The sequence below is a fragment of the Coregonus clupeaformis genome, chromosome 17, assembly GCF_020615455.1.
Source record: "Coregonus clupeaformis isolate EN_2021a chromosome 17, ASM2061545v1, whole genome shotgun sequence".
Classification (NCBI taxonomy): domain Eukaryota; kingdom Metazoa; phylum Chordata; class Actinopteri; order Salmoniformes; family Salmonidae; genus Coregonus; species Coregonus clupeaformis.
Window position 1 is genome coordinate 11,086,864 of NC_059208.1, and position 22,289 is coordinate 11,109,152.

The following is a 22,289-nucleotide window of genomic DNA, read 5'->3' on the forward strand; positions in this document are numbered from 1 at the left end:
AAATAAAAAAATAGGGTTTGGCCGGCAGGGATGTGGGTTCGTTTCCCACGGGGGGCCAGTATGAAAAAAAAATATATATATACATACATGTATGCATCCACTAACTGTAAGTTGCTCTGGATAAGAGCGTCTGCTAAATGACTAAAATGTAAAAAAAATAAAAGACTGGTGGAAATTTGTCCTTTGGTCTGGAGTCCAAATTGGAGATTTTTGGTTCCAACCGCTGTGTCTTTGTGAGACGCGGTGTGGGTGAACGGATGATCAACGTCTGTGTATTTCCCACCGTAAAGCATGGAGGTGGTGGTGTTATGGTGCTTTGCTGGTGACACTGATTTATTTAGAATTCAAGGCACACTTAACCAGCATGGCTACCACAACATTCTGCAGCGATACGCCATCCAATCTGGTTTGGGCTTAGTGGGACTATCATTTGTTTTTCAACAGGACAATGACCCAACACACCCCCAGGCTGTGTAAGGGCTATTTTACCAAGAAGGAGAGTGATGGAGTGCTGCATCAGATGACCTGGCCTCCACAATCCCCCGACCTCAACCCAATTGAGATGGTTTGGGATGAGTCGGACCGCAGAGTGAAGGAAAAGCAGCCAACAAGTGCTCAGCATATGTGGGAACTCCTTCAAGACTGTTGGAAAAGCATTCCAGGTGAAGCTGGTTGAGAAAATGCCAAGAGTGTGCAAAGGGTGGCTATTTGAAGAATCTCAAATATAAATATATTCTGATTTGTTTAATACTTTTTTGGTTACTACATAATTCCATGTGTCTCCTGAGTGGCGCAGTGGTCTAAGGCACTGCTTCGCAGTGCTAACTGTGCCACTAGAGATCCTGGTTCGAATCCAGGCTCTGTCGCAGCCGGCCGCGACCGGGAGACTCATGGGCGGCGCACAATTGGCCCAGCGTCGTCCAGGGTAGGGGAGGGAATGGCCGGCAGGGATGTAGCTCAGTTGATAGAGCATGGCGTTTGCAACGCCAGGGTTGTGGGTTCGATTCCCACGGGGGGCCAGTATAAAAATAAAAATAAAAGTATTCACCAACTGTAAGTCGCTCTGGATAAGGGCGTCTGCTAAATGACTCAAATGTAAAATGTAAATGTAATGTGTTATTTCATAGTTTTGATGTCTTCACTATTATTCTACAATGTAGAAAATAGTAAAAATAAAGAAACCCTTGAATGAGTGGGTGTGTCCAAACTTTTGACTGGTACATCCATGGTTTTGTATTTAAAGAGCAAGTTGTAAATAAAATAAAAAAGTAAGATCCATTTATTTCATTGCTTTTTTATCTGTAGTAAATACTTCATCATATAGGTATCAACATGTTTATTCCCAGTTAAGCGCTCGGTTTATACATGTATGGAGCCAGTGGTAATGTATAGCCATTTCCTCTCTGGAGTATAAATACTTCAGCATATTGCTCTTTATGTCCCATCGCCCCATGTTACATGGGTGAGACATGCCCACTTGTCCAGTCAAATTCTGAATTCCAAATCGCCCCCTTACCCCTACGCCCAAGACGCTCCTGGATCCTATATTTTCAGATCTACAGGGGTGTGTATAGAGGGTACAAGGGGGCGATTTGTAGTTCTGAAAATGTATGCATCTCATAGGCCGAGAAGATACTGCAGTACACCAGGGGTATGTCTGAATAGTCTAACATGGCTTCCTCTCCACGCCTCCTTTCTTCAATCAAACTGATTTGGGAGACAGACTTCAGCCATGATGTTGCTTTCACCTATCCTGAGTTTTCAAATAAGTTCAGAATGATCGAGGAAAGGAAGCCACTTTAGACTATGGAGATGCACCCCAGCACTGAGCTGATGACATAGCCAGCTTCAGCGGTGGGTTATATTGCATCACATTTCTATTTCCTCCTGGGGTCTGTTATAAATGGCAACCTATTCCCTACATAGTGCAGTACATTGGACCAGGGTCCATAGTGCTCTGGTCAAAAGTAATGCACTATATTAGGTTATAGAATGCCAATAGAGACACAGCCCTGGTTCTGCTGTAGGTAGGTAGGTCACTCCTTGACCTTGTGGACCAGGGTCTCCCCCAATGATTCCAGGACCTCCCGTTTGTAGTCCTCAAAGTCTCCGTCTATCTGGTTGACAGACCGGTCCTCCACCACCCACAGCTGACAGGCTGTCTCAGTGATCAGCCGGGCATCGTGGCTCACAATGATCACCGCTATGAAGGGACAACAGCAGGAAAGTGCATATTACATTACCATAATATATGAGAAACACTGATGTCAGAAGAGTCTACCAAAGGGCACTTTCAGCAGCATGCAAATTGTTTGTTGACTGCCATTTTATTTATGCCATCACTACACCAATTTCTGAGGCTACTTTCTGATCCTACATTTTAACAAAAGAAACACTCAACATCGAACAGCCTCTTATACTGTGTACATACCTCCTTTGTACTCATTGATAGCTTCTGATAAAGCGTCGATCGACTCAATGTCCAGGTTGTTAGTAGGCTCATCCAGGATGAGAACGTCAGGTTGCCGACAGGCCAGCTCAGCGAACACCACTCGGGCTTTCTGACCACCTGGATGGAGAGGAACAGGGAGAAGACATTTAGAAGAACAGATTGACACACACTGGATGATGGCGTATGTGTGTGCGCGCATGTTTCTAATCCTAACCTGATAGCTTGGAGATCTGAATGGTGTGTGCGTGGCTCTCCAGTCCGAAGCGGCCCAGACACTTCCTGCTGTCCTGGTAGGGCAGGTTGAAGTTCCTCTGGAGGTACTCTGTAGCTGCCTCCTCCATGTTCAGCTGGTCAGCATACTGCTGGTTGAAGAAGCCCACCTTCAGCCGATGGTTCTTTCTCATCTCCCCCTTGGTCTGAAAGGCAAATCAACACATTTAGTTTGACACAGTTACACCCATCAGTGCAGAAACAGGTGTTGTATTTGCATTTGTATATATAGATAATATTTGTGTTGTTTTTGTTTGAAGGGAAGCTTACTGGATTCAACCTGCCCGTGAGAAGTAGTAGTAGGGTACTCTTCCCGACTCCATTGGGTCCAACTATACAAACTGAACAAGGAAAAAGAGCTGTTTGGTATAGTATGGAGGCTAATGACCAGAAAGTCCAACTGTACCAAATGAACATGTCCCAGGTTTGCAAACAGAAATCATTTCTACTTACTTCTAGTCTCCATGTCAATACCAAAGTCCACGTTCTTGAAGAGGGGTTTGTGTCCCTCAAAGGCAAAGTCCACACCTGAGACATACAGAGAGCAGAGGGTTAAACAGGGATATACAAAAAGTGAAAGAGGAAGAGGAAAAGAGAGGGAAAACTCACTGTGCAGTCCGAGGATGGGAGGAGAGAGAGAAGGGGGGTTGGGGAAGGTGAATTTGACAGTGTACTCTTTGGGTCGTTTGAGCAGCTCTGTTGCTTCCTGACTCTCCTCCTCCACTCCTCCCTTCTTCTTTCCCTTCGCTTGCTTCCTGGTCAGGGCCTCCTTAGTCTGCTTCTCCTAGAGAGAGAGAGAGACAGAAAACAGTGGATGATAGAAGGAGGGAGAGAGAGAGAGAGAGAGAGAGACAGACAGAAAACAGTGGATGATGGGAGAAGTACAGAGAGAGAGCGACAGACAGATCCAGGTAGAACCATGTAACTGTACTGTACTCACAGCCTGTTTGGTGGACCTCCCTCCAGCCTTGAGATCTTTGAGCTTCTTCTCCTGTTTGTCGTACTGTTTCTGGAGCTCCTTCTGCTTCTGAACGTACATCTTCTTAAACGTCACTGCGAAACGGAGAGAGAGAAACTTCAATCTATAGAACATGGATCTAACTGCAAGTGGCTCTGGATAAGAGCTCCTGCTAAATGTAAATGTGTATAGAACTATACATGTGTTGGAGTTTGTGGGGTAGGAGAAAGAATGTCCATTGCTAATAAACTCACGGTAGTTCCCTCTGTAGTAGTAAAGTTTCTGGTTGTCCAGGTGAACGATGTCAGTACACACATCGTCCAGGAAACTCTGGTCGTGAGACACGATGAGGAGAGTCTTCTTCCAGCCCTGAAGGTAGCTAGGAGGAGAGATTAACATATTAGCCATTGCAGTGGTATCATTCACAGATCCAGGGCAGAAAGGAGACCCATTGAGTAAGCAGCTGCGTGTTGTGTGGCCCTGTGAATTAAATTATATTTAAGTAAAAGGCTGGGTGTGGTATGCCCTTACTTGTTGAGCCAGATGACCGCATTGAGGTCAAGATGGTTGGTGGGCTCATCCAGCATCAGCAGGGTGGGCTCCATGAACAGAGCTCTGGTAGGAGAGAAGCTTTGAATTCATTTTCACTGTCTTTATCGACGTTTTACTTTCGTTCATTTTTATTCTCTGTAAAAGTGACTTTGTAAAAAAAAAAAAAACTTGACCTGCAGAAGTAGCTAAAAAACAAACAATTGAAGCAATTGCCATATTGCTAAAATCAAATCCTTTCAGATCTATAGAATTGCCTAGGCAAGGCTAGGGGGTCTACAGATATAGGATCTTATTATGCAGCAACAGGAATTGAACGTTAAGTCCATAAGGTTGCTTGATCGGTGGTTAGGTTATTAGCTGGCCAAAAGTAGGTTACATGAAAAGTGCAATACTGTTAATATAACTGTGTTAGTGTGGATTTTCAGTTAATTTATTTAAATCACGAAACTCATCTGCATTTCCTGCAGTGCAGGAAAATTCTCAGCAACAAGAGTGTGATCAAATTAAGATCCTACACCTGTCCCTGGAATTCAGAGAAAAACGGTATTACCTGGCTAGTGAGACTCTCATCCTCCAGCCTCCAGAGAACTTCTTGGTAGCTCTGTTCTGCATCTCTGGGGTGAAGGAGAGACCAGCCAGGATACGACGGGCTTTAGCCTCCGCTGCTGCTGCCCCGATGATCCTCAACTCCTCGTAGACCTGGTTGAGACAGACACACAATATGTACACATGCAGTGGTTTAGTCTATTGACAGATATGACATTTCTATCTGAATGCAGCTTAAGAGACCATGACACTCTTTTTCCAGTTACCACAGTCTGAATGAAAACTTGACCCCAGCCCTGTGTTCAATAGATTATCATAGCAATTAGAAAGTGGATATTTCGCCTGGCAGATCTAAGAGTGTATTAGGGTTGAATTATGATGCTTCCCCATACCTTGTCCAGTCTCTCAGCCACGCTGTCTTCTCCTTTCTCCAGCAGAGCCTGGAGTTGTCTCTCCTCCTCTAGGAGCTTCAGACGCCTGGTGTCTGCCTTCAACACAGCCTGGACCGCTGGGGTGTCATCCGCCATTACCTCTATGGAGAGATGGAGCGCGCAACAGGGTGTTAGAGGGGGGAAAGAGGGTCGGGGTGAAGTGAAGGGAGAAGAGGGGTAGAGAGAGAGAGGAGAGTAGAGGGAGAGAGGAGAAGGAGAGAGAGACAGGGGGTGGAGATAAATACAAATAGATAGAGGATAAGGGAGGGAGACAGAGAGAGAAGGTTATGATGGGGCGGGGGGTTCTTCAGAGGACAGGTGACATACCTTGCTCACAGAGCAGCACGTCAATGTTAGGAGGGATACTGAGAGCTCTGTTGGCGATATGTTTCAGGAGAGTGGTCTTCCCTTTCCCATTAGGTCCAACCAGACCGTAGCGTCTTCCTGCCACCACCAGGAGGTCTGCATTGACAAACAGCTCCTTCCCGTGAGCTGATATACTGAACCTCTCCAGCTGGAGACAAAGAGCAGCACATTAAAACCACTACAGGTGAACTCTGATAGAACTTTAGGGCTTCCAACTTGACATGCAGTAAGGAATGGTTGAAGGGACTACCTCCTCATACTCACAGTGTGCTTACAAAGAAACATTTAATAAATAAAATGGAATGTTTCAGTTACATAGACATTCATCAGCCATTTGATGAATCCCAACAACCATTCTTCTTATGTGAGATAAGATGTTACTCTACATGACCAAAAGTATGTGGACACCTGCTTGTCAAACATCTCATTCCAAAACCATGGGCATTCCGCTAGATGTTGGAACATTGCTGCGGGGACTTGCTTCCATTCAGCCACAAGAGCATTAGTGAGGTTGGGCACTGATGTTGGGTGATTAGGCCTGGCTCGCAGTCGGCATTCAAATTCATCCCAAAGGTGTTCGATGGGGTTGAGGTCAGGGCTCGACAAACTATTTCTGTATGGACCTCACTTTGTGCACGGGGGCATTGTCATGCTGAAACAAGAACTTCCCCAAACTGTTGCCACAAAGTTGGAAGCACAGAATCGTCTAGAATGTCATTGTATGCTGTAGCATTAAGATTTCCCTTCACTGGAACTAAGGGGCCTAGCTCAAACCATGAAAGGCAGCCCCAGACCATTATTCCTCCTCCACCAAACTTTACATTTGGCACTATGCATTGGGGCAGGTAGCTTTCTCCTGGCATCCGCCAAACCCAGATTACTCCTTCGGACTGCCAGATGGTGAAGCGCGATTCATCCCTCCAGAGAACGCGTTTCCACTGCTCCAGAGTCCAATGGCGGCGGGCTTTACACCACTCCAGCCGACACTTGTCATTGCGCACGGTGATCTTAGGCTTGTGTGCGGCTGCTTGGCCATGGAAATCCATTTCATGAAGCTCCCGACAAACAGTTATTGTGCAGACTCTGCTTCCACAGGCAGTTTGGAACTCGGTAGTGAGTGTTGCAACTGAGGACAGATGATTTTTACGCGCTACGTGCTTCAGCATTCGGAGGTCCCGTTCTGTGAGCTTGTGAGGCCTACCACTTCGCGGCTGAGCCGTTGTTTTTGCGCCTAAACGTTTCCACTTCACATTAACAGCACTTACAGTTGACTGGGGCAGCTCTAGCAGGGCTGAAATTTGACGAACTGACTTCTTGGAAAGGTGGCATCCTATGACGGTGCCACATTGAAATTCACTGAACTCTTCAGTAAGGCCATTCTACTGCCAATGTTTGTCTGTGGAGATTGCATGGCGGTGTGCTCGATTTTATACACCTGTCTGCACACGTGTGGTTGAAATAGCCAAATCCACTAATTTGAAGGGGTGTCCACATACTTTTGTATATATAGTGTACTTCAGGTATGTGTAAATGTTTTTTTTTGTGCTATCAGGTTTTCCTTCAGTAAAATAACTATGTTCTATGAAGTTTTCACTACATTCTTCAGAATAAAGAAACACTAGAAGAGTCGAGATGGTCAGGTCACCTTGATATCTGATGCGTTCTCCAGCATGGCCTGTCTGGAAGACAACTCAGCCTGGGACACGGAGAAGTCTCCCTCGATGGCGTTGGCAGCACGCACACTGGCCACCTGCTTTTCATACTCAATCTAGAAACACAGACACACACTTCCAATGAATGAAAAGCTTCTTCTGTGTCTGGTTTGGCCCAAAGGCTCTCAAAAGGTCAATATTTGTATATATATATATGGACTGGTTACCATTTTCTTTTTCTTCTTCTTCTCCTTCTTGCTCATGTTTGCAAAGGGGTCGTCACCTTTCTCCTGCTCCTGCTCTGCTATCACGTCTTCAGCACACTGACAGTAGAGAGGGAGGCAGACAGAGGGAGAGACAGTGAGTTAGGCGTTCTATGGTGGCTCTACATGCTATGTATGACCCTTCCATACAGCAGACTCAGTTTAGACAATAAACACACACCTTCATTGTGTCATCTTCGTCGTCTTCACCCTCTTCCTCATCTTCGCTGCGCGGGGGGCGAGCAGGTTTGTTCATCCTCTGAATGGGACAAGTAACACAACATTATGGTTTTACAGAAACTACCCTAACAAGAGATCAAGTGTTACTGTGGCCATGCATTATATTGGCCTAGATAGTTTACAGGTGTGGATATTGAGACTTAGTCACACTTCTAGTGCCTTCAGAAAGTAGCCTGAATTTAAAATGAATTAAATTGAGATTTTGGGTCACTGGCTTACACACAATACCACAATGTCAAATTTATAAAAAATTAAAAGCTGAAATGTCATGAGTCAATAAGTATTCAACCCCTTTTTTTATGGAAAGCCTAAATAAGTTCAGGAGTAAAAGTTTGCTTAACAAGTCATATAATAAGTTGCATTGACTCACTGTGTGCAATAATAGTGTTTAATATGATTTCTGAATGACTACCCCATCTTTGTAACCCACACATACAATTATCTGTAAGGTCCCTCAGTCGAGCAGTGAATTTCAAACACAGATTCAACCACAAAGACCAGGGAGGTTTTCCAATGCCTCACAAAGAAGGGCACCTATTGGTAGATGGGTAAAAAACAAAACAGACATTGAATATCCCTTTGAACATGGTGAAGTTATTTATTACACTTTGGATGATGTATCAATACACCCAGTCACTACAAAGATACAGGCGTCCTTCCTAACTAAGTTGCCGGAGAGGAAGGAAACCGCTCAGGGATTTCACCATGAGGCCAATGGTGACTCTAAAAAAGTTAGAGTTTAATGGCTGTGACAGGAGAAAACTGAGGATGGATCAACAACATCGTAGCTATTCCACAATACTAACCTAATTGACAGAGTGAAAAGAAGGAAGCCTGTACAGAATAGAAATATTCCAAAACATGCATCCTGTTTGCAACAAGGCACTAAAGTAATACAGCAAAAAATGTGGCAAAGCAATTCACTTTTTGTCCTGAACACAAAGTGTTATGTTTGGGGCAAATCCAATACAACACATTACTGAGTACCACTCTCCATATTTTCAAGCATACTGGTGGCTGCATCATGTTATGGGTATGCTTGTCATCGGCAAGGACTGGGGAGTTTTTCAGGATAAAAAAGAAAGGGAATGGAGCTAAGGTACAGGCAAAATCCTAGAGGAAAATCTGGTTCAGTCTGCTTTCCACCAGACACTGGGAGACAAATTCACCTTTCGGCAGGACAATAACCTGAAACACAAGGCCAAATCCACACTGGAATTGCTTACCAATAAGACAATGAATGTTCCTGAGTGGCCAAGTTACAGTTTTGACTTAAATCTACTTAAAAACCTATGGCAAACCTGAAAATGGTTGTCTAGCAATGATCAAGAACCAATTTGACAGAGCTTGAAGAATTTTCAGAAGAATAATGGGCAAATGTTGCAAAATCCAGGTGTGGAAAGCTCTTAGAGACTTACCCAGAAAGACTCACAGCTGTAATCGCTGCCAAAGGTGCTTCTACAAAGTATTGACTCAGGGGTGTGAATACTTATGTAAAATCTGTATTTCATTTTCAATAAATTAGCAAAAATGTCTAAAAACATGTTCTCACTTTGTCATTATGGGGTAGTGTGTATAGATGGGTGAGATTTAAAAGTAAAATGTAATCCATTTTGAATTTACGCTGTAAAACAACAAAATATGGAATAAGTCAAGGGGTATGAATACTTTCTGAAGGCACTGTATGTCGCTAACCCATGATATTTCCTATAGAATGCCATCCCTACATTCCAGAAGGAAAACTGTTTTATACAAAGTTTGTGTCGTTACCGCCAGAGCTCTTCACTCACCTTGGGCTGTTCCTTCTTGCCTTTCTTCGGCTGAGGCTTCTCGTCCTCTGCTTCATCCTCAGTTGCCTACAAAGGAAGAGTAAAAGTGAGTTTTTCTCATTTAGTTCTCAACATAATGCTGAATCCCAAATCAAGCAACCCCTAGGCTCTACTCTCTACTCCCTAGATACTCCAGTAGATCTGAAATTATTGGATCGGCATAAGCAATATTGTGAAAATTTCACCAAGCCTATCAAAAGCCTGACCTTGGGTGCTGGTTTAGCCTCTGGTTTCTTGTTCTTTTTCACAGCTTTCTTCTCATCCTCGTCTTTCTTCTCTTCCTCATCATCGGAGGGAGCCTGGATATGTAGGAAAAAGGAGAGTGAGGATCCACGTCTGGGAACAAGTGAGATCAGACACACAGTTGTATTGTGTTGAGTATTTCAGTGGGTTAGATCTGCAGATATGAGGTGTATGAGAAAGAGAAAAGTAGTGAAATAAAGTGTAGAGTGAAATAAAAAGGGAATAGATTGAGATGGGAATGTGTTAGTGAACAATTAAAAAATGTGCTGCTTTCCGGTATCAACCCTGTTTGATGGGGGGTAAGGGGGGGAGGGGGTAAAGAAAATAGTGTATAGTCGGAGAAGAAATACATTCCATCACCCACCTTGGCTTTCGGTTTTGGCTTATCTTTTTTCTTGCCCTTATACACCTTCTCAACCTCCTGTATTAAAGTATTAAAGACGCACGGACAAACACACAGATACACCAGTTCCTTAATATTAGAGATGTCCTTACACCAGAGCACAACGTCATTATGAAGAAAAAGAACATGCTTGATTCAAATCATTAGATTCTAAGTGCCTTGCAAGCCCCAACACTTCTGGCCAATGCTAATTTGTCCGACACATGTAGATGAAATGCAATGAAAGGAAATTATGTAGGAATAGGGCTGTTACGGTGACCGTATTACCATCACACCGGCGGTCACGAGTCATGACCGCAGTCAAATTCCATGTGACCATTTAGTCACCGTAACTAGGTTTCTCCAAAAACTGCGCTCTGATGCTGCATTACATTACATTTTACATTTACATTTTAGTCATTTAGCAGACGCTCTTATCCAGAGCGACTTACAGTTAGTGAATACACTTTTATTTTTTATTTTTTTATACTGGCCCCCCGTGGGAATCGAACCCACAACCCTGGCGTTGCAAACGCCATGCTCTATCAACTGAGCTACATCCCTGCCGGCCATTCCCTCCCCTACCCTGGACGACGCTGGGCCAATTGTGCGCCGCCCATGAGTCTCCCGGTCGCGGCCGGCTGCGACAGAGCCTGGATTCGAACCAGGATCTCTAGTGGCACAGTTTGCACTGCGATGCAGTGCCTTAGACCACTGCGCCACTCAGGAGATACTGCAAATGTCATTAGTAGCCTACTAAACTTGCTAACTGCCAGTCGCTAATGGCCTGGCACTGAGCGATCTATTGTCCCTCTAATCACGCCGACATCAATGCAAATCAAATCGAAAATCAAATCAAACACTTCATGATGGCCCATGAGCTCATGTTGCGCAACATTTCTATAGGCTATAGGCTATGCAATTGCGTGAGCAAACAGAGTTTTGATGGCCTCTATTAAAAAGAGGATCCCATCAGCTTCCTATAGGCTAGCCCTACTATATTTATTTCTCTATTTATTTATTTTTGCCCAGCCCCTGTTCTGACAGGTGCATGATAATGGTCCATTCTATATCAAAACTAATTTCACACATTATTTAGTATATATGAAGACAAGATTAAACTAAAAATAGTCTGATGGGTGACATTATCACTTGTAAATGATGCCCAGCATGTGCAGTAAGGCAAGAAACAGCACGCCTTTTTTTTGTGACTTTCAAATAATAGTCACACACATCATGTAGCCTAGCCCATAGGCCTATCTGTTTTGATAAAGTTTGTATCACGACTAAAGTGGCCAAATAACTCCAAACGTAGCCTATAGGCCTAGGACACCTGGAACATGGTTAGAGAGCACATAGCCTACAGAGCCTAGTGAAACATGTGCTTTTATAAGCCCTGCCATTGCGCAATCGCATGTGAAAACAGAGTTTTTACTGGCCACTATTTAAAAGAGGATCCCAGCTTTCTCGTACGCCTATATTTATTGCTCAATTCTTAGAATTAAGCACATTAATCCGTTTTACAACCTGGCAAACGTATGCGGCGTGCGAGTTAAGTTTGGGGAAGCTCATTTCCACCATAGAAATGCACCTTTATAATAAAGCATTCCATGCATCATCGCATTTGCAAACTTATGTAAGATAGCGTACTATTCATAATGTGATGAGTAGATTGGATAGTCATAATATATACTACCGTTCAAAAGTTTGGGGTCACATAGAAATGTCCTTCTTTTGGAAAAAGTCCATTAAAATAACATAAAATTGATCAGAAATACAGTGTAGACATTGTTAATGTTGTAAATGGCTATTGTAGCTGGAAACGGCTGATATTTTATGGAAAATCTACATAGGCGTACAGAGGCCCATTATCAGCAACCATCAGACCTGTGTTTCAATGGCACGTTGTGTTTGCTAATCCAAGTTTATCATTTTAAAAGGCTATAGTCCCCTGTAGCTCAGTTGGTAGAGCATGGAGCTTGCAACGCCAGGGTTGTGGGTTCGTTTCCCACGGGGGGCCAGTATGAAAATGTATGCACTCACTAACTAAGTCGCTCTGGATAAGAGCGTCTGCTAAATGACTAAAAATGTAAAATGTAAAAATGTAATTGATCATTAGAAAACCCTTTTGCAATTATGTTAGCACAGCTGAAAACTGTTGTGCTGATTAAAGAAGCAATAAAACTGGCCTTCTTGAGACTAGTTGAGTATCTGGAGCATCAGCAATTGTGGGTTCGATTACAGGCTCAAAAGGGCCAGAAACAAATAACTTTCTTCTGAAAATCCTCGTCAGTCTATTCTTGTTCTGAGAAATGAAGGCTATTCCATGCGAGAAATTGCCAAGAAACTGAAGATCTTGTACAACGCTGTGTACTCCTCCCTTCACAGAACAGCACAAACTGGTTCTAACCAGAATAGAAAGGGGAGTGGGAGGCCCCGGTGCACAACTGACCAAGAGGACAAATACATTAGAGTGTCTAGTTTGAGAAACAGACGCCTCACAGGTCCTCAACTGGCAGCTTCATTAAATAGTACCCGCAAAACACCAGTCTCAAAGTTTGAAGGACACAATTATTATTTATATTAAAAAACATTATTTCTAACCTTGTCAATGACTACATTTCCTATGCATTTTGCTATATTTCCTATTCAAACTAATTTCATGTATGTTTTCATGGAAAACAAGGACATTTCTAAGTGACCCCAAACTTTTAAACGGTAGTGTAACTCAATCACTGTTCGCAAAAGAAGACTGTTCAATGCATGGCTGAGTGCGTAGAGTAGGCCTAGGCTATATCAGATACGGTTATTATTTCTTTGCATGTGGCCTTTTATAAACACATTTCATGCAATTCTACTACACTTTATATGACTGGAGATATTAGCAACATCTTTTTTAATACGACAAATTACAGGGTAGCCTACTCTGCTGACACTGACAAACAGATCAATAAAAACAACGTCCATATAATAGGCCTATGAGAAGGGGAGACACAAATAGAATATGACGTCCATCTAAACTGGAGAAGGAAATTGTCAAAATAAATCAACAAATATTATTAGCACTAACCCAACAATGATAAATGGTGAATATGCGCAGTGCACAATCACCAGGGATATTGCCGATGCTCTCCGCTGGTGCCAATAAGATAGGCTATACTGTTGTTCGCTCAATTAAATTGAGAATTTTGATAACTAAAAGACAGATTAGTATTTTCATTGTCTTCTCTTTACAGCAATAATAATTTGCTTCCCAAACTGTTTTCCTGCGATAGTATTTTGAAATATTGCGATATGCCTGGCTTGGCCTCTCTACTTTTCACAGACAGTCGCAACTCAACAATAATCTGCCCCAATTGCATGCGCTGCCTTTCCTTCCGACTGTAGGCAATGCGATTTAAAACAATCCACTTTTTTTTTTGAAGCTAATGATCCTCTGTGGCCAAATCATGCTTTAGTAGCCTATTTTGATTCGTTTTATATATTTCTGTAGAAACAGGAGTAGGCTAATTAGGCTATATAATTTTGGCAATTTAATTACATTTACTTTAGGAAAAGCTTCCCCTAGCCTTATGGATGCGCTGCCTATGCTTGCATATTAAAAACGTAACAGCACGTAATCGTTTTCTTTGTGGGGCATTCTAAATAAAAAATAATTCCACCCGTAGGCATATTATCAAGTGCTTGTCAAATTGTGAATGAGAGACTGATGAAGTGTGTGCAGCCTGTGCAAGAAACAGAGCAGAGCTCATGCCTTTCATGTAACTTTTTTCAAATCATCATTAGTCGCATCATGCAGCCTTAGAATGTATAAAAAAATCAAGACATATAGCCTAACGTTTGTATCAGAACTAAAGTTGAATAATAACAATAATTAAGAATATCTGTTTCTTTGTTAACTGCTCAACACAGAATAGTCGCATGTGCGCACTCCCTTTCTATTTTCTTAAACTATGTTCAATTGTATTCTTCATACTATAATATAATGCCATAGAATTCTAAGCAAATCTTGTTTAAATGAACTAGGTGTAGCCCACAGCCATATGGCATGGCTAGATCAGGGCCTACCATAAGGACAACTCAGGGTATGCTATTCTGTTCTTCTGAAATAGGCTACATTTTCTTCATATTATGTTTCTTTAGACCTGTCTAAAATAAACAATGGATTAATGTGATGGTGTGGGCTATATTAAATCGATTTATTAAACTTTTTTTTATGTAGATGTTCCAACGGTTTTCATCAGTGGCTTGTAGGCTATGCGTGGAAGCCAGGAGATGCTAAACGTGTTTATGTTAATTAATGGTCATGAGACCGGCAGTTATTTGCACGACAATCACCAGCTGACAAAATGTCATGACCGCCACAGCCCTATGTAGGAATCACTAAGAATATGGATGTGAACATGTGTAGCTATTATTGTGAATGTGTGATGAAATCCAAAAGAGAAGACAGTAGAAAAGGAACAGGAAGGAACAGTACAAGGAAGGGTGGGATGGAATGGGTGGATGAATTAGTAAACAGCAACACAAACACATTCTAAAAGCTCCCTGGACCTCTAAAACATGAGGTTAGTATCAATAGAATCAACATTCAGATTTAGAAGAACACGACACAAACATAAGAAACAGACCCCACGCACCTTCTTCATCAGTCTCTCATCATCATCATCATCACCATCATCATCCTCCTCACTGTCTCCCTGACTGAGAGCTGCAAAGATGTTCCCACCCTGAGACAACAAATACAATTTAAAAGTGGATTATAGCGTATTCTACCCCCAAAATGTAATAGAACAGAGTGATCAAGACTGTTAAGACTGTCGATGTAGTGATCAAGACTGTTGCATGCACAACATGCTTACCTTATTTCCCTTGCCTTTTCCGGAGGCCACAACTGGGATGAGAGAGAAAGAGAGCGAGCGAAGTTGATGAAAGGCTAGCTAGGATATCAACACTGAACATTTCCGGCTTGAAATGTAGACATTTGTTTGACAGACTAAGCAGTCAACTTACCCTCCTCTTCCTCTTCCTCGCTGGCTTGCACTGACAGCTTCTTCAGTTTCTCCATCATATCCTCGTCATCATCGTCTCCCTCTCCACCTCTACCTTTCCGCCGGTCTTTCTTTTTCTTCTGAGGCTGAGAGCAAAATAGATTATATTGGACAGGCATTACGGTTTACATGATAAATACTAGGGCTAGGTATTAGCAGGAAGGGACATCACGATACATATCACAATTCTATATACACTACCGTTCAAAAGTTTGGGGTCACTTAGAAATTTCCTTGTTTTCCATGAAAACATACATGAAATGAGTTTGAATAGGAAATATAGCAAAATGCATAGGAAATGTAGTCATTGACAAGGTTAAAAATAATGATTTTTAATTGAAGTAATAATTGCGTCCTTCAAACTTTGCTTTCGTCAAAGAATCGTCCATTTTCAGCAATTACAGCCTTGCAGACCTTTGGCATTCTAGTTGTCAATTTGTTGAGGTAATCTGAAGAGATTTCACCCCATGCTTCCTGAAGCACCTCCCACAAGTTGGATTGGCTTGATGGGAACTTCTTACGTACAGTGGGGAGAACAAGTATTTGATACACTGCCGATTTTGCAGGTTTTCCTACTTACATAGCATGTAGAGGTCTGTAATTTCTATCATAGGTACACTTCAACTATGAGACGGAATCTAAAACAAAATCCCAGAAAATCACATTGTATGATTTTTAAGTAATTAATTTGCATTTTATTGCATGACATAAGTATCTGATACATCAGAAAAGCAGAACTTAATATTTGGTACAGAAACCTTTGTTTGCAATTACAGAGATCATACGTTTCCTGTAGGTCCAGGTTTGCACACACTGCAGCAGGGATTTTGGCCCACTCCTCCATACAGACCTTCTCCAGATCCTTCAGGTTTCGGGGCTGTCGCTGGGCAATACGGACTTTCAGCTCCCTCCAATGATTTTCTATTGAGTTCAGGTCTGGAGACTGGCTAGGCCACTCCAGGACCTTAAGATGCTTCTTACGGAGCCACTCCTTAGTTGCCCTGGCTGTGTGTTTCGGGTCGTTGTCATGCTGGAAGACCCAGCCACGACCCATCTTTAATGCTCTTACTGAGGGAAGCAGGTTGTTGGCCAAGATCTGCGATACATGGCCCCATCCATCCTCCCCTCAATACAGTGCAGTCGTCCTGTCCCCTTTGCAGAAAAGCATCCCCAAAGAATGATGTTTCCACCTCCATGCTTCACGGTTGGGATGGTGTTCTTGGGGTTGTACTCATCCTTCTTCTTCCTCCAAACACGGCGAGTGGAGTTTAGACCAAAAAGCTCTATTTTTGTCTCATCAGACCACATTACCTTCTCCCATTCCTCCTCTGGATCATCCAGATGGTCATTGGCAAACTTCAGACGGGCCTGGACATGCACTGGCTTGAGCAGGGGGACCTTGCGTGCGCTGCAGGATTTTAATCCATGACGGCGTAGTGTGTTACTAATGGTTTTCTTTGAGACTGTGGTCCCAGCTCTCTTCAGGTTATTGACCAGGTCCTTCCGTGTAGTTCTGGGCTGATCCCTCACCTTCCTCATGATCATTGATGCCCCACGAGGTGAGATCTTGCATGGAGCCCCAGACCAAGGGTGATTCACCGTCATCTTGAACTTCTTCCATTTTCTAATAATTGCGCCAACAGTTGTTGCCTTCTTACCAAGCTGCTTGCCTATTGTCCTGTAGCCCATCCCAGCCTTGTGTAGGTCTACAATTGTATCCCTGATGTCCTTACACAGCTCTCTGGTCTTGGCCATTGTGGAGAGGTTGGAGTCTGTTTGATTGAGTGTGTGGACAGGTGTCTTTTATACAGGTAACGAGTTCAAACAGGTGCAGTTAATACAGGTATTGAGTGGAGAACAGGAGGGCTTCTTAAAGAAAAATTAACAGGTCTGTGAGAGCCGGAATTCTTACTGGTTGGTAGGTGATCAAATACTTATGTCATGCAATAAAATGCAAATTAATTACTTAAAATTCATACAATGTGATTTTCTGGATTTTTGTTTTAGATTCCGTCTATCACAGTTGAAGTGTACCTATGATAAAAATTACAGACCTCTACATGTTTTGTAAGTAGGACAACCTGCAAAATCTGCAGTGTATCAAATACTTGTTCTCCCCACTGTACCATACGATCAAGCTGCTCCCACAACAGCTCAATATGGTTGAGATCTGGTGACTGTGCTGGCCACTCCATTATAGACATAATACCAGCTGACTGCTTCTTCCCTAAATAGTTATTGCATAGTTTGGAGCTGTGCTTTGGGTCATTGTCCTGTTGTAGGAGGAAATTGGCTCCAATCAAGCACCGTCCACAGGGTATGGCATGGCGTTGCAAAATGGAGTGATAGCCTTCCTTCTTCAAGATCCCTTTTACCCTGTACAAATCTCCCACTTTACTACCCCCAAAGCACCCCCAGACAATCACATTGCCTCCACCATGCTTGACAGATGGCATCAAGCACTCCTCCAGCATCTTTTCATTCGGTCTGCGTCTCACAAATGTTCTTCTTTGTGATCCGAACACCTCAAACTTCGATTTGTCTGTCCATAACACTCTTTTCCAATCTTCCTCTGTCCAGTGTCTGTGTTCTTTTGCCCATTTTAATATTTTATTTTTATTGGCCAGTCTGATATATGGCTTTTCCTTTGCAACTCTACCTAGAAGGTCAGCATCCCAGAGTCGCCTCTTCACTGTTGACGTTGAGACTGGTGTTTTGCGGGTACTATTTAATGAAGCTGCCAGTTGAGGACCTGTGAGGCGTCTGTTTCTCAAACTAGACACTAATGTATTTGTCCTCTTGCTCAGTTGTGCACCGGGGCCTCCCACTCCCCTTTCTATTCTGGTTAGAGCCAGTTTGCGCTGTTCTGTGAAGGGAGTAGTACACAGTGTTGTACGAGATCTTCAGTTTCTTGGCAATTTCTCGCATGGAATAGTCTTAATTTCTCAGAACAATAATAGACTGACGAGTTTCAGAAGAAAGTTCTTTGTTTCTGGCCATTTTGAGCCTGTAATCGAACCCATAATTGCTGATGCTCCAGATACTCAACTAGTCTCAAGAAGGCCAGTTTTAATGCTTCTTTAATCAGCAAAACAGTTTTCAGCTGTGCTAACATAATTGCAAAAGGGTTTTCTAATTATCAATTAGCCTTTTAAAATGATCAACTTGGATTAGTAAACACAATGTGGCATTGGAACACAGGACTGGTGGTTGCCGATAATGGGCCTCTGTACGCCTATGTAGATATTCCCAAAAAAAATCAGCCGTTTCCAGCTACAATAGCCATTTACAACATTAACAATGTCTACACTGTATTTCTGATCAATTCGATGTTATTTTAAATGGACAAAAAAAAGAAGCTTTTCTTTCGAAAACAAGGACATTTCTAAGTGACCCCAAACTTTTGAACGGTAGTGTATATATTTTTCATATTTATTTATTTAACCTTTATTTGACTAGGCAAGTCAGTTAAGAACAAATTCTTATTTACAATGACCAATGCACCGCCCTATGGGACTCCCAATCACGGCCGGTTGTGATACAGCCTAGAATCGAACCAGGGGGTCTGTAGTGACGCCTGAAGCACAGAGATGCAGTGCCTTAGACCGCTGCGCCACTCGGGAGCCATATATACAGTGCATTCGGAAAGTATTCAGACCCCTTCACTTTTTCCACAATTTGTTACTTTACAGCCTTATTCTAAAATTGATTAAATAAATGTTTTCCCTCATCAATCTACACACAATACCCCATAATGACAAAGCAAAAACAGGTGTTTAGAATAAAAAACTGAAATACCTTATTTACATAAGTATTCAGACCCTTTGCTATGAGACTCGAAATTGAGCTCAGGTGCATCCTGTATCCATTGATCCTCCTTGAGATGTTTCTACAACTTGATTGGAGTCCACTTGTGGTAAATTCAATTGATTGGACATCATTTGGAAAGGCACACACCTGTCTATATAAGGTCCCACAGTTGACAGTGTATGTCAGAGCAAAAACCAAGCCATGAGGTCGAAGGAATTGTCCGTAGAGCTCAGAGACAGGATTGTGTCGAGGCAAAGATCTTGGGAAGGGTTTCAAAACATTTCTGCAGCATTGAAGGTCCCCAAGAACATAGTGGCCTCCATCATTCTTAAATGGAAGAAGATTGGAACCACCAAGACTCTTCCTAGAGCTGGCCACCCGGCCAAACTGAGCAATCGGGGGAGAAGGGCCTTGGTCAGGGAGGTGACCAAGAACCCGATGGTCACTCTGACAGAGCTCCAGAGTTCTTCTGTGGAGATGGGAGAACCTTCCAGAATGACAACCATCTCTCTGCAGCACTCCACTAATCAGTCCTTTATGGTAGAGTGGCCAGACGGAAGCCACTACTCAGTAAAAGGCACGACAGCCCGCTTGGAGTTTGCCAAAAGGCACCTAAAGGACTATCAGACCATGAGAAACAAGATTCTCTGTTCAGATGAAACCAAGATTGAACTCTGGCCTGAATGCCAAGCATCACGTCTGGAGGACACCTGGCACCATCCCTACGGTGAAGCATTGTGGTGTCAGCATCATGCTGTGGGGATGTTATTCAGCGGCAGGGACTGGGAGACTAGCCAGCATCGAGGGAAAGATGAACGGAGCAAAGTAGAGAGATCCTTGATGAAAACCTGCTCCGGAGCGCTCAGGACCTCAGACTAGGGCGAAGGTTAACCTTCCAACAGGACAACGACCCTAAGCACACAGCCAATACAACACAGGAGTGGCTTCAGGACAAGTCTCTGAATGTCCTTGAGTGGCCCAGACTTGAACCCGATCAAACATCTCTGGAGAGACCTGAAAATAGCTGTGCAGCGATGCTCCCCATCCAACCTGACAGAGCTTGACAGGATGGGGAAAAACTCCCCAAATACAGGTGTGCCAAGCTTGTAGTGTCATACCCAAGAAGAAGCAAGGCTGTAATCCCTTCCAAAGGTGCTTCAACAAAGTACTGAGTAAAGGGTCTGAATAATTATGTAAATAGATGTCTGTTTTTTATTTTTAATCTATTTGCAAAAATGTCTAAAAAACAGTTTTTGCTTTGTCATTATGGGATATTGTGTGTAGTTTGATGAGGGGGAAAAAAACAATTTAATCAATTTTAGAATTAGGCTGTAACGTAAGAAAATGTGGAAAGAGTCAAGGGGTCTGAATACTTTCTGAATGCACTGTGTATTTATATATATATATATATATATATATATATAAATAATGGTTATCTATGTATTGTAGATTCAACACTGCAAGCTAGCTACCATTCTGGCTAGTAGTGGCTACATATAACCAACCTCCCCAACCTCTTCAAGCTCGTCTGCTGTCTTTCAAGAGAGCAAATTGGGTGGGAAGGGGGAAAAAAACGTCATAATTATGGAATAGGTGGATTTATTCATGTCAATATATCACAGGACGTTGTGTTATTGATACAGTATTGCAAAAAGTAGTAATCCACCTGAAAATGGCCTATATAATATCTCTGTAGTAGTTAAGGAATATAATTACCTGCTTTCCTTGAGTGTCCTTCAGCACTGGTTCATCCTCCTTCTCAGTTTTGTTATCTGTGGCCAGCTCATCAAAGAACTGTGTGAGAGCAATGTTGACACATTTTATTAAATGTTCACATTTAGGATTACATTTTATTTCACGCCACATTCAATTAACTCAAAATATCGACAAGAGGTATAACTACTCACACTCTTCTTCCCCTTCTTATCCTTCTTTCCTTTCTTTACTGATTTTTCTGAAGAGAGGGGAGATAAAATGTAGGTATAAAGATGAGCAAGTTGGTCATCAACATATGGATGCACTGAGTGACAAAAAGAGTGGCCAAATGAGCCAGAGGGGAGGCAACGCCTGTTAAAAGGGGAGCATAGGGGTGGAGCATTTCCAGAATGACTTTTGGCAACACAGCAGTTCTTCTAACAATGCATACTAGCTATGACCTAGCTAGCTAACTAACTAGCTAGCCTTCATGACTTCAATGAGAAATTAATAACTAGGTCCCCTGTAGCTCAGTTGGTAGAGCATGGCACTTGCTTGTGGGTTCGTTTCCCACGGGGGGACAGTATGAAAAATGTATGCACTCACTAACTGTAAGTCGCTCTGGATAAGAGCGTCTGCTAAATGACTAAAATGTAAATGTAGTTATGACCCTGAGTTGATTATTCTTCCACAAACGACCCCTTTCACTATTTTAAATGTTGAGGTGTCTCTACTTGACTGTCAAGTAGAGAGAACAAGGAATCATTTGTCTGACACAATTCCAAGGCATTAATATGGCATTGCATCATTTTCACAACATTGATAGAAAGCTAGTTAGCTAACTAACGTAGCTTCCAGCCAGCTAGTTAACCATCACTAATGTCACACTATGCTGTCAAAATACACCATATCGTATGACAGCCATGACCGTTACTTGTTTATCAAAGATCACTCACTGAGGCACATTAGCTAGCTAACAACTTTTTTTTTATCTTAGCGAACAGTCTATTGCAACGGCTGGAAAGGATTCAGCTGTAACCGTTAGCTTAGTTGCTAGCAGCAATTAGCTACCTGCCGCCGCTGGTGGTGGTGCTGCTCCCTCTTCTCCTTCCCATTCTGCGTCTTCTTTCGCTTTCTTTGGCATTTTCGGCTATTTCTACGGATATTAACAGAATACCAACGACTTTGTCTTAAAAAAATAACTTAAACCGGTGGTAAGAGTGGCTGTCAGAGAAGAACAACTATTTATTTTATCACCACACATGCGGCCTGAGATTTTTCCACTCGATGATGTAGCGACAGCACCACTGAGTTTCAGTCGCCGGTTGACATGTGAATAATGAGTGAAGCAATATTTCACAGCGCCACCGGTAGGTCTGTTACAGAATTGCAGTCTCTTGCGAGCAAAAAAGCTTTTAATTTTAAAATAATACGTTTTTTTGCATGCATAATACGTTTTTTGCATGCATAGGATAGGTCTTACAGAATTATATATTTTCTCACTATATGGCTGGAAAAGTTTCATTGAAAAAGTAGTCAAGAAAAATAC

At 42.6% G+C, this 22,289-nt stretch overlaps 1 protein-coding gene across 3 annotated transcripts; it reads right to left on the reverse strand.

Annotated features, from left to right (window-relative positions):
• Window positions 1-1,278: 1,278 nt before the first annotated feature.
• LOC121586581 (ATP-binding cassette sub-family F member 1-like) lies at window positions 1,279-22,058 on the reverse strand. Of its 3 annotated transcripts, XM_041903383.2 has the most exons (25): window positions 21,812-22,058; window positions 20,953-20,999; window positions 20,762-20,839; window positions 20,551-20,580; window positions 15,198-15,321; window positions 15,047-15,078; window positions 14,825-14,914; window positions 10,167-10,223; window positions 9,766-9,858; window positions 9,521-9,586; window positions 7,672-7,749; window positions 7,455-7,550; window positions 7,221-7,343; window positions 5,537-5,723; window positions 5,171-5,310; window positions 4,783-4,931; window positions 4,212-4,295; window positions 3,935-4,059; window positions 3,663-3,775; window positions 3,332-3,506; window positions 3,176-3,250; window positions 2,993-3,063; window positions 2,667-2,868; window positions 2,432-2,569; window positions 1,279-2,203 (listed from the first exon to the last, which is right to left on the reverse strand). In XM_041903383.2, the coding sequence occupies exons 1-25, from the start codon at window positions 21,882-21,884 to the stop codon at window positions 2,037-2,039; spliced, it is 2,613 nt and encodes an 870-aa protein (XP_041759317.1). In that variant the 5' UTR covers window positions 21,885-22,058; the 3' UTR covers window positions 1,279-2,036. The 3 variants fall into 3 exon arrangements, with proteins under 3 accessions (XP_041759317.1, XP_041759319.1, XP_041759318.1); XM_041903385.2 differs by lacking the exon at window positions 10,167-10,223; XM_041903384.1 differs by lacking the exon at window positions 20,551-20,580 and having other exon boundaries at window positions 21,812-22,057.
• Window positions 22,059-22,289: the final 231 nt, after the last annotated feature.